This window comes from Cryptomeria japonica, chromosome 6 (genome assembly GCF_030272615.1).
Source record: "Cryptomeria japonica chromosome 6, Sugi_1.0, whole genome shotgun sequence".
NCBI lineage: Eukaryota > Viridiplantae > Streptophyta > Pinopsida > Cupressales > Cupressaceae > Cryptomeria > Cryptomeria japonica.
In genome coordinates, this window is record NC_081410.1 from 392,297,118 (window position 1) to 392,310,009 (window position 12,892).

A 12,892-nucleotide genomic window follows, 5' to 3' on the forward strand; every position below is an offset into this window, starting at 1 on the left:
TACCTAATTGCAACTCCACCACCCACTATATTGTAATAACTCCAACAAGGCATTAGCTCAAATCCCAATAAAATTTTACAATCAACTCAATTTTTTTTTTGCTTGATTACCTAGTTCCCAAAATGAGAAATGTGAAAACACATAGAGTAACAAGGACAACAAAAAAGTGTGTTAGCAGCAAGTTGACCAACTTACAATTTAAAACAATCATAGAACCACTCTAGCAAAACTAATTGATAGTGAGTGCAAAGGAAGTTGCATCAACACTAAAACAATGGATTAACTCACATTATTCCAATTCATGCCATGCAAGGCATAGAATGACAAAAAATAAAATGGGATTTGGAGGTACTATCATCCAAGGATCTATTACAAAGAAAATACTTCGAAATGAAATAATTTGATAGAATACCTCCCAAATTATACAAATGATGGATGATATTCATTAACAAACGTATTTGAACCAAAATTAGATACTTATTTCCATGATTTCGAATATGAGCATTCCATCAAACAATTGGCTTGAAATAGGTAGCAATTAAATTATTACTTGGAATGAGATGTTAAAAACCTTTGAGTGATGCAATGTGTTGAAAATGTCAATGCCTCACTTCCAAGTTGCCTATTAACCACTAAAATTCTTTGTTTGGTCAACAAGAATGAATACAACGAAACAAATATACCACTACAAACTAAATTGGATGGCTTTATGAATTGTATGATACAATGTGGAAACAAATAAAGACTAACATTTTTTGTTGTAGCAAGCCAATTTGCATTATTGAGCGACCATAGAACTGCCCAAGAATGGGATAACATGTTGCAAGCCATGACAAAAAAGTTGCAAGCTATGACAATCAATTAATATAGCTAGTATCCATCAATATCACCTTAAAGGCAACATATTTTATGGCATTCATAAATTTAACTCCTTTCAAAAGCAATGGTTGGCTAATAAAAATTCTAAAGCTAATCAATTCTCAAAAAGAAGATAAACCCATTTTTTTTATAACCAACAAACAAATTAATCATCGTAACCCAAAACTAAAATCATAACTAAAAGCAACAAAAACACACTAAAATCACCCCAAATAGGAAACTTAAAAAAACCATTTTTTTTTATAACCAACAAACAAATTAATCATCGTAACCCAAAACTAAAATCATAACTAAAAGTAACAAAAACACACTAAAATCACCCCAAATAGGAAACTTAAATTGAACCTATAGTTGGAGAAGTATGATTTGTTTACAGGAGAGGTGTGCTGGGGAGGTTTTTTAAATAGAGATCTCTTTGTTTTTTACTCAGTGCCAAGATCTATTTTCCTCTCCTTCATCTATGGCTTCGGATATGCATCTCACACTTTTCTACACTGGGTTCAACAATTTGCAGTTCAAATTGGGGAGCCATCGGCTTCAATTGTAATGGCTAAATTCAGGGTTGTGTGGCAAGTCTGTGATCATACTCTAGTCGACCCTCACGGGTATCCCTCATCTTTCCCATCTCCAATGGAGGTCGCTTCATCTCAAGAATCAGGAATTGTAATATGATATTTTCTCCAGCTGAGGTGGCAAGTTAAAGGTGGACGTAGAATTTGGGTTGATCCGAGCGTGACATTTTCAAACATGTAGTCCCTTTGTCTTTTTTTAATAATCTCACTTCATCAATTGTACGGGTTTAGTTTTTGTTGCTGTCCATTTCGGGAAAGGTTTTGTCTCACTCAGTCTCTGATTAGGGCTTTTTTCAAATGACCCCATGTCCACTTAATGGGGGCTTCTCTTTCAGAATTGTATATATTAGGGGGAAGGAGGTAGTGTCATTTTATTTTATCTAAGTACATGTAAATCTTCAATTATTATTAATATATTATAGGCCATGGCCTTTTGTTTGAAAAAAATAAAATCTCTATATTGTTATGAACAAAGATATTACCTAATCAGTTTACCTCTTAGGTCCTACTCACACTAATCTAGTTAAGTTTACCTAGGGTACACATAAGATACTTATCGCTTTATGTCTCATATCATGAGATTAAGACACTTGTAATAATCTTATGCAATCCTATGTCTCATCTTGGTCTATATAACCAAAGGATTCCCTTTGTATTCTCAATTTGATTATCATTATATCATATGCATCCTTTAATAGAATAATGTATTATTCTCTCATATCTTATCTCTCTTTTTTTTTCATTGAAGCTCCTAGATCTTGTATGGCTATAACTTTAGCCAAATCTTGCATGGTATAGAGCAATTTATACCCCCTCTTGCATGCCATCAAAGAAACTTGAGTGTCTTTGGTTAGTCTTTTTTGGAAGATCTAAGAGTGTGAATCTTGATGGCTCTTGAAAATTTGAGTATGCTCTTCCCTTACATCAAATGATGACTTGAAATTAAAAAACTTGATAAAAATACCAAATTCCAAGGAGATCATATTTGTGGCTTTTGTATTGCAAATTCATATGGGAGCATGGTAGTGCAAATTTGAGCTCACCATTGAGTTGAGAGTGTCCAAGAAAGTCAATATAGCCTTTCAATTTTTGCAAATTGGGCAAGTGAAGTGAAATCTACAAGGTTTGGAAGTTGGAAAGTGGTTGCCAAATACAAAAGGTAGCTGCAATTTTAGAATATTTTAGGTCAAATCTAACTCTGTTATTGGGTCCAAAAGGCCCAAAAATCTAAAGATCAACTATATATTCATCAAGTTTGGAGAACTTTGCCTCGACCTATTAAAGAAAATGTTTTGCTCCTTGGTTGTATGAATCTTAGAGAATATTCCCTACACGATAAAAATATTTTGTTGTACAACTACATATGTAAGTGTCAATGTTGCAAGTACGATCTAAATTAGAAATAATTTTAAATTTTATAAAAAAATATATTACTTTCTTATGCAACTAATGCAAACATGTGAAATGCAAGGCAAGGCACTATTCTAGCCCACTGCCACCACATGGCAATAACATAAGTGCCAACCCCTGCTATATGTGGCCCCACCACCACAAGTTACCAATGGCAACAGTCATAGTTGTCAACAACCAACAATCCAATGTAAAACTAGAAGCTAATGAATAGTCCCCTGTTAAACAACTATTGTCAACCATTAAACCACTAATCTCACCTGTAAGTTGTTTTCGTGACCTAGAAAGTGGTTTTGACAATTAAACCAACAATTTTTCAATTTTCTAAGTGGTTTTGTAGAATTCGACAGGAGTTTGGTATTCTAAGAAATATTCTAACTAGGAAAGAGCATATTTCATCAACCTAATTGTTGGCATCAATGATCACCTTCTCTAACCAACCCCCCTTCACAATTTGCATTTTGGTTTTGGCAGTTCAACTTTAGAGGCTTGTATCTTATTCATTTGGGCTCCTTTTTGTGACAAATAGCTTCATAATGGTGTAGACAATTTTCTATTTTGGTGTCTATTTTTTTTTTAAATTACAAATTTGCATGGATGTTGATTAGTTTTCATTTTGGGAACTTTGAGGCTCCATTTGGGCTTGTACAAAAACATTTTTTGGATTTTTTTAAGTGCATGTTGTTTCTTGTATTTTATAGTGGTCTAATCAAATTGATCTTGTTTTGTCAAAAAATTATACTTTCATTTCTATCGTCAAATTAGGTATTTGCATGTATCAAGACCACAACCACTTCGTTGTTTTTAGTAATTGGCACCAAGAATCACACTAAGAATAAAGTGTCTGAATCATATATTGGTTGGGGTATACTTGATTGAGTAATTTGGGGGCACGGGAGGGGAGGGTAACTTGTGTTTTGGTTGGTCGTAGTCATGTGTCCTAATCCATGGAAAATTAAATGTAATTGTTGTGGGAAGAAAAGGCATAGAATAGATGAATGCTTGCTAAAAAAACTTGATGATCTAAAACTTCTTTATGGACTTCAACATTTATTGTCAAGCATCTACCATCATTATAGGAGACTCAACATTAAGGGATGGCTACATAGTCTCTCTTATTCTTCTCTCTTATGAGGAGGCATTTTCCTCACATGGAATTTTGGTTTTATACATCTTCGAGAGCAATTTGTATTTTCTCTCTTTTTGGGAGGAATTTTGTCCTACTAAAATTTCTCATTTTTTTTGTTTGTGAGAGATTGCATTTGTATATGGATGCCTAATTTGGCCTAGTAGCCAGAGCCCATCATTGCATCTTTGTGTTTTTTTTTCATTCTCCCTAAGTTGCACTAAAAGGGGGGTGTTGTTGTGAACAAGGATATTACCTAATTGGTTTACCTTCTAGGTCATCTTCACACTAGTCTAATTAAGTTTGTTTAGGGTACCCATAAGATACTTATAACTTTAATTTTCATATCATAAGATTAATATGCTTATCATAATCTTATGCAATCATATCTCTTACCTTGCTCTATATAATCAAAGGGCTCCCTTTATATTTTGCATTTAATCATCACTATATCATTTACATCCCTTGATAGAATATCATCATTCTCTCAAATCTAATCTCTCTTGTGCTTACATTGGAGCCTCTAGATCTTGGGTGGCTACTTCTTCAACCAAATCTTGCATGGTATAAAACATTTTATACCAAGTCTTACACTCTACGAATACAAATACAAAAAATCACAAATCACAACAAAATATAAACTAAATCTACAACTTTTTGCACAATGATGATTCCAATGAAACTACTCGAAATGGAACAAGGGTTTTTATCCCCAACCAATCTTTTTTTGCACACTAGTAATCCCCCATTGAAGTTACTCTAAAAAACTTAGAGGATTTTTACCCTCAAGCTTTCAGCTTTTTGAAGGGTTTCTATCCTTAGGAAATGTAAAAAATGAAGTGCATTAATTCTTTAGAAATGAAAATAACTACAAAAAGAATGTAGTGTCTTTCTTAAAAACTAATAACTACAAAAAGAATGTAGTGTCTTTTTTGAAAACTCTCTTTCTTTTATAACTTTTTCAGAGCTATTTTAGGAAAAAATATTTTTTGCTATTATTTTGTTGCTTTTCCAAAAAAAAAAAAAAATTGCTTTTTCACTACTTTTCCAAAAAAAATGTTCTAATATTTTTTCTTAAAAAAAATAAAAATTGCACAGGTAAAACATCTTTTAAAATAATTAAACATAAATCATTTAATTTTAATTTTTTTTGACAACTTTAGTATAATTATTTAATCAAATTTCCCTTTTAAAATCATTCAAAGATCTTTAAAAAATATTAAATTAAGTCAATCAAAATTTTCTAATAATTCTACCAAATTTTTAAGTCCATAAAACTTTAGTCCAAGAAAAGTTAGCCCTATCCAGAAATGATGAACTTCTCCAAAAAGTTTGGAGTGCTCACACAAACAAAATACCTTTGTGCATGCCCTAGCTCTAAAAAAATCTTATCACTGTTAAAATTTCTTTCCAAAAAAAAATTAAAAAAATTGAGAGTTTCCAAGAGTGTTACATATACCAAGGTTACCCCGAGCTACTCCATCAAAGTATAATTTAGAGAATCCCTCAATATGAACAAAGCAAATATCAATATGTTTCATCTTAGGCATTTATTTTTTACTTAAAAATGGTAATTATTTAATTTTAAATTAGATTTATTGAAATTGTATATCAATATGTTTCATCATTGCTTTTCTTAGGCATTTATTTTTTACTTAAAAATGGTAATTATTTAATTTTAAATTAGATTTATTGAAATTGTATTACCATTGTGTTATTTTCTAAATATAAATATTTAAATAATTTTAATGTGTTGTATCCAAATATCCACCTCCCATTTTTTGATAAATGGTATATACCCATACCAGTCCCCGCTCCCATACGTGGAGTACCGCCCCCGTCTCTTTGTAACTATCGATAAACATGAAAATTATAAAAATATTAAAAATACAATGACAACGTAATAATTAAGGGACGGCTTCATTGTGAGTTCAATTTTTGAATAGTTAAGGACAATGATCCCATCAGCCTCTTCTAGGTCTTGTCGTACTCCTTGTCATATATCCAATCTCAGCCATTCCTCTAATAGCTTGGACACAGAGTTGATTGTCTCAGCTGAAGTGGAGTCCTACTCGGGACAGTAGTACAAACGCCCATTCAAAATGAATTGGCGCTCACATTTGTGCTTAAGCAAATTTGTCCAGGCAGCTCCCAGCTAAAATACAGTTGAGCCTATCTAGGAAAGTCCATATCTAGAAAGTGGTAAATATTTAACCTACCCTATTTCGTTTGAGATGATTATTCATGAGTATTTTATCCAGGATTATCCTAAAGAAAAAAGGAATGTTAAACAAAAGACAAAGCTAATTCCATGGTGAGCCGGAAAGGAGGTGTCCAGTGATGAGGATAGAAAGAAAAGAAAATGATTTCAGCCAAAGGAAGTCCACAGAATTGTCAAAATGCCTAAGAAAGCAATCCAATCGGCAAAAAGCTATGAATAATGAGTTCAAAACTTCTCTAGTACTTGTAGTGTAGTCCCCATAATCAAAAGTAACGCATGTAGAAGGCTGAGGCTTCCAAGGAAGATTAACCAGATAAATTTAGACAAAGTAAACAAACAAGATCATTGTCAGAAACATTGTTTTTATGTTACACGTCCTTCTTTCATCCAGATGTAAACCAGGTGTTCGGGCAGGCAATGCCTATTTAGTTATTTATCAGGTACATGAAAGATGTCAGTAAACATCAATTTATCATCGAGTGATTTCAAGTCTCTATGTAAGAAGATGGCCACAATTAAATGTACCATAAAAAATGTTTGCTCTAACGTCCTTCGTGTTAAAGATATAAAAATTACCGGGTTCCCAATGGCAAGCACACGAGTAGTACTCAGATAAATTTTTATCCAACTAAACATGAGGATGGGAATAAACCTGTAGTTTGTAACTTTGTGGCATCACCCCTTTGGTTAAAGTTTTAAATCCTTCATTTTGGTTCTTGAATAAGGGGGAGGTTCCAACGGCAAAAAGTTGTAAGATTTACTCTTTTCAGTTTTAGCCCTAGGTATTTCAAATTGATCATGGACAGTTGTATGCAGAATATACTAGATAATGAGACTTAATCCCTAGAGCTGTTATAGCCAGATGGATCTTACGAAAGGAAGCAGCAATTAAGCATATTACAGTTTGTTTTACAAGGATCAAGCTAAATGGTTATCTAGGCGACAGGAAAGAGAAATAGTAACTTAAGTGTAGCTTAGCTAGGAATTAAGAGGATTTGGAAGTAGTGACCTCTTCAATCTAGACAAACAGATGAAACTTAGCAAACTGGAAAATTGGCTCAAAACTTTGAACAGTAAAGAACCGAGAGAACAAGAATTTACGGCAAGACTAAACATGCTAAGAATAGAATATGCTTCTATTAAGCTATATATTTATTACTGGAAGTGAGAGCATAGCTTCTAATTGAATTATAGCAAATGAAGTTTTTAAGGGGTAACATCTCAGGTAAAACCCATGACATAAAGACTCTAGAACCGTTTTTGGCTAAAATTTCCCTCTGGATGATTGGGTAGTCTATGCTGATTCCCTTTTCCTCCTGTTCATTCAACATCAGATTCAAATAGTTTTTCATATTAATGGTACCAAAAGCCCTTTTGGTCCGTGCAATCTGCAAGGCCCACTCTTCCAGGATTACCAGCTATGCAATTTCCAAAGAATATGCCGCATGTGAATGATCATGTAAGAAGAAAATGCAATAAAATTATGCAGACCCCCAACCTCAGTGCGTTTTGGCTGTTCGTTCTTTATGGACTTTTCCCCTCTCTTCAGTGGCAGTTGGAGGAATATCTCTAGTTTAAGAAATGAAAATAAAGATTAAAGCTTTTAATGGTATCCCCTTGACTAAGTTGAACTGGGTGGGGTCCCATGGAAGGGGCTTTCTAAAAAATAGAGCTCAAGCTGTTGAGTTTTTTTAGGAATATTTTAAAGCTGGCAGTCCCATGAATTTTGTTTTGCACTTCAGCTTAAAAATTTCAGCTTCTAAATTTAAGAATGTCATAAACTTTGTAGTGCAGATTAACTTAAGTTTAAACTCTTAAATTTAAGTAAATTGGTACTAAACAAATTTAGTTTTTTTTTCTAAAATTTATGTAATGACAAATGGCATAATACATTCCTAAGCTGGTGGGGCAATTTCTAGCCCCACCCCATTTTCACCAGCTTAGATTTTCAAGCCTAAAAGGTAGGGGTTCTTATTTTTAGGAAAAGATTCTAGTTAATCTCATAGCCAAAAAATATTTTTTTTCATGAGACCGCCTCTTCCTTAAAAATAGAGCTTAAGCCCCCTCCATAGGACCCCTGCCTTACTCTTGCAGATGCATACACAATAAAGAACAAATGCTTTGCTAGATTGGCGAGTATAATCATGGATTTAAAAACGCTTCCTTAAGCTGGCAAAATGATTTAACCAGTCAGCTTGCTAAAAATATAATTAGATGCACGAGAGCATACTTGTATAAGAGTAGGAATGGAATTATGGGAAGCCTATTCTATACTATGAGTCAAGGATGTTGCATGGTAAAATTAGACAAATCCGACAGCAAGAAACATATACCGAGAGGTGAAATGTCAGGCCATCCAAAAATCAAGTGCCTTTTACATTATGAGTTCTTGCCTCATTCATTAAAATATGTTTGTCATGCCAGAGAGTATTTCTCGGCTGACTAATAAATTTTGCAAGGTATAACGATGTCAAAATAATGATATAATGCAATATGTCTTCTAGCATCATCAGGTTTCTTGGTTGTTTGCAGAATAGATCATGTTAGAATAAACTGCCCTTGTTCCTGAATCCTCTTCTTTCGGAGATATATAGTGGACTGACATGTTAGGGAAATTTTAACGGCTGTCCAGAATTTGTTTCCTTTGAAGACAGGCACGCAAGCTTCAATTGAAGGAGATGATGCCTTTTAAGATGCAACTGGAAAATTTCTGAACCTCAAGGAAATTTTAACTACTCATATTGTAGTCAGAAATTATAATAGATGCAATATGGAGAGATATCAACTCTCTAGATTTAGGAGCTTAAATCAGTAAGTTGGCCATTTCTGACATAAGGAGCATGCATTCAACATAAACTACAACCGAGGTTTCACCTAGGAGTGGATTGCCATGACACATGCAACTCTGAAGTCTTGAACCCCATTTTCATTAATCATAGTATCTTGGGGACATCTCCATCAGTTGACAATGTTGTTTAACTAAAGGATATGTAACCATGAATCAATCTGTGTCTTCTAGCACACATGAAATGTTTCTACAAGAACAAGTGTTCAACCTTGTGAAAATCATACGTATTTAGGCATACATAAGATGTAAACAATTCAACCAGTGAATGGTTTTGACATTTCTTAATCCAAACTAAATTCAGACAAGAACTGTAGATCTAATCCATCTACAAGATAATTTTTTTAAAACAGGTATGTTCTAAATTGTGGTTTACTAACCTTAATTTTGGACGAGAAGCTGCGACAGGGTGAAGCAACCACACACAAAATGAAGCTTCTTTGGGCCACTTGCATAACAACTGAGGAGGAAGGACACGATGCCGAAGATTTGACATAAATGCCTGCTGCTCTGCTTCTGAGCTAAAAGTGCAGAATAGCTGTAACAAAAACAAATTAAATTTGGGTAGAGCAAATCAGGTTTCAGAGTAAACTTTTCATTTTTCAGAATGGTATTAGCATATCATAAACAATAAGTGCTATATTCATTAAAAAACAAATTGACGCTGCTGTTAATTATCAGATTTAGTTTTGTCACTGTCTCATACCTCAAAAAAGAGAACACCCAAACAATAAATATCCGAAGAGAACGATATTGATCCCCCAGATAGCTCCTCTGGAGTGGTGTACCATTTCATTTCCATAAGCAATATTTGCTTCAATGGGAAGCGATTGCTCCTTTCTTCGACATTTTCATCTTCATTCATGGCGTCCATGTTTTCTTGATTAGTCCCTTCCCCTGCATCCGAATCCATTGCATGTGGAATAACACGCATTCCACCAACAACATCCAATTTTTTGCTGCAATCACCTGTAGAGGTTAATCTTCCAGACACTCTGGAGACATCTGTGTTAGCATCTCTAAGTGATAGCTCCTGACATCCATCTCCCCTTGTTGAAATACTTCTTGCATGGGTTTGATGGCTTGCCATGTGAACTGAAGCAGTTTGATCAACTTCTCGTCCTGCTCTTGAAATATGCCCCATATTATTACCATGTTGCCTCAAATTGTAGTTTGCGGTCTGACCTGGAAGAGTTCGAGGCAACCTTCCAGTCGAGTCATCTGAAGAATCAGAACCTGAGCTTGTACAAGAAGCAGATTCTATAAATGAAACTCGATTAAAAGAAGATAGCATGAAACAGGAGGGCCGAATATTTTGCAACACAACTCCTTCCGAATGTGCAAGACTTACAATCTCCAGAATTTGCTTAAATATGTGCAGGCATTCCAATCTATTCACACTTCTATTAGGCATATTCAACCATTCTCTTAGGCTAATATCATCTTCTTCCAAATCATCCATACAGGGTTGCGTAGTGGTTGGGGTCCGAAAAGCACATAGATGTTGCTTATTGTCAAGGTTGCCACAAGGCCTTCCTGCACATTTCTCTTCTTGTTCGGCCTGACTACAGCCAGTGTTAGAAGCATCTTTTGACATATCATTGTTGATACTGGATTCTCCGGAATAATAAAATTCTCTCTGCCCTGATTGCTCCCTATTCAATCCTTGGGAGCCGTCCATTCCAAAATTCCGAATGCTAAGGGTTATGAAGGGCCTTGTCTACAATTATTCAGGTTGGTGTTCCACCTTACGGCTACTAATTTATGACCTATACTAATTTCTATTTCTATGAAACATTTCAGAGGAGTCAAAAACCAGTTCCACATTGTAACTTCTGCCAAAAACAACATCTAGAAATGAACCATAAAACTAAGGATTAAAAACTTAAAGCTCTCTAGGTGTCCCTACTGTTCCAAGAAAAAGTTTTGCCTCACTCAAAGCCCTTTTATGTCTCCATTTCATAAAACCCCTCTATTTTTTCCCCTATACGCCTTATTTTGCTTCTGAAGCGGAAAAGAAACTGCAGTGACACATCCACATTCCTCCAATTCATCTAAAACACTGATCCACCAAAACTTTGTCCCGCAAGCAAGTTCATTCACAATCTTGATATATTCCTCCCAGATGTGTATGAACTTCTCAAACACCAAAGAAGACCCTTTGCAAACCGCCCATGGTTAAGCTGATCTATAAACGGGATAGGTGATCTCTGAGGAAGTCAGAAGTCCCAACTACCAAGTACAACGCCAAGCTACAATGAGTAATAGCACATCGCAATGGTTCACATGGATAATTTCATACCCACTGCTTCACTCCTGCAACCATCACCCCATGCAATAAGTATCATTTGCTCTGCATTCAAGCTCAAAGAGATAGGTTATTGCCAACAACTACTGATAGCCGTGAGAATTGACCTGATTCTAAGACCTAGTTGATTCCCAAAAATGATATTTACTAAGCCAAAAGATAACTGAAATCTCCCAAGAATCCAAGTCCCAACCCAAACCCAAAACATAAGGCCTTCAACATAACACCTCTCCTACCTTCCGCTTGCTCATAAAAATACCCAAACCCTTTACATCTATCATTCAAAACAAAAGCCAAACCCAATTCAAACACTACAACAGCAATAACATCATTGAGGGGCAAAAGTGCAAGGATTAATACTAAGTTAATTGACATTTCCCTATTTTGAAAAGTTAAAGACTCCGCGCACATAAACTTTTCATCAAAATGTAAATCTCATTCTCGACAATAAAAGATTTAGATCTTACAAACTCAACAATTAACATGATCACCGTCAAAAACCCTGAGAAGAACTGTAGAAGAGGAGACAGAGACCATAATATGATGAAGATCTCTTGACAGAAAACAAGGCACAACGCCAAGTGGTGCAGCGCCCCAGAAAGCATAGCATTGGTTTCCAATCCTATCTTCTCAACAGTAAAGGGGGACTAGACACACTCAATCCAAAACAAAATAATATTTAAATAAGCCAAATTTCAAATAAAAACTACAAGAACTGAAACAAATTCCTTGAATAAAATAAACAACCTGAAAGTGATCCGATATGAAGTTCGACCTACGAGCTTGCTTTCATTGGCCTACCCTGCCTTAAATTAATCAAACAACTCTGGCATTAGCATTTTAAAGATTCCAGATAGAAACTGCCTATAAAATCATTCAATCAATGTGGCGGATAAAGAGTTGTTTATAAGGATGATCTTTTTTCCATTTTAACATAAATCTGAAGGAAAAAAAAAACCAGAACTAGTGTACGAAGGAAAACTGACCTCAGGAATTGAAGCGAGTGGTCCAGGTCAGACATTGAAATAATAATAAACAAATAAATCTATGTTATCTGCAACAGCCACATGTTTGTACGAGGTGCAGAGACTGTAGCGGCTGCTGACAAAAGACCGCCTCCAAATTCACCGCTAAATCCTGGCGACAAAACTAGATAGAAGAGAAGTGAAGAAGTGGCTGTGATCTTTGTTTTCCGGCTAATTTCTGTATTTGCTAATTTCCTTTTTTGTCGATTTCCTCCTCCTCAGCTTTTCTATCCGCCTGCACTCTGCACTCCACATACGTGGCTTCACCAGGGCCATGAAAGGATTCGCCTAGCTGGCACAGCATAGGGAAAAAGAAATGATATCCAACCGTATATATACGAAACCGTATATTCCATCTCTGACACAAAAAATACGGTACGTATTTTTTATTTTACCGCAGACATGAGTTTCAAGTACCTACTTTCTATATTTGCGCGACTACAGTATAGCAGGGCTTTGGACGCTACCCTCAAGTGGTAATAACTACGTTGACGACACATTCAAAA

The 12,892-nt window shown here is 35.1% G+C and overlaps 1 protein-coding gene across 6 annotated transcripts in view; it reads right to left on the reverse strand.

Moving 5' to 3' along the window:
• Positions 1-12,606, reverse strand: part of LOC131038318 (protein SPA1-RELATED 4) — an 89,560-nt gene extending 76,954 nt beyond the window's left edge. The window contains exons 1-5 of one of the 6 annotated variants that reach the window (XM_057970700.2): positions 12,348-12,606; positions 12,109-12,163; positions 11,896-12,008; positions 9,760-11,369; positions 9,434-9,591 (exon numbers count right to left, since the gene is read on the reverse strand). In XM_057970700.2, the coding sequence (XP_057826683.2) occupies positions 9,434-9,591; positions 9,760-10,734 (1,133 nt within the window). In that variant the 5' untranslated portion in view covers positions 10,735-11,369; positions 11,896-12,008; positions 12,109-12,163; positions 12,348-12,606. Of the gene's footprint in view, positions 1-9,433; positions 9,592-9,759; positions 11,370-11,895; positions 12,009-12,108; positions 12,315-12,347 lie in introns of those variants that run through there. The other 5 variants (XM_057970698.2, XM_057970697.2, XM_057970695.2 and 2 more) reach the window with 5 other exon arrangements.
• Between the last annotated feature and the right edge of the window lie 286 nt (positions 12,607-12,892).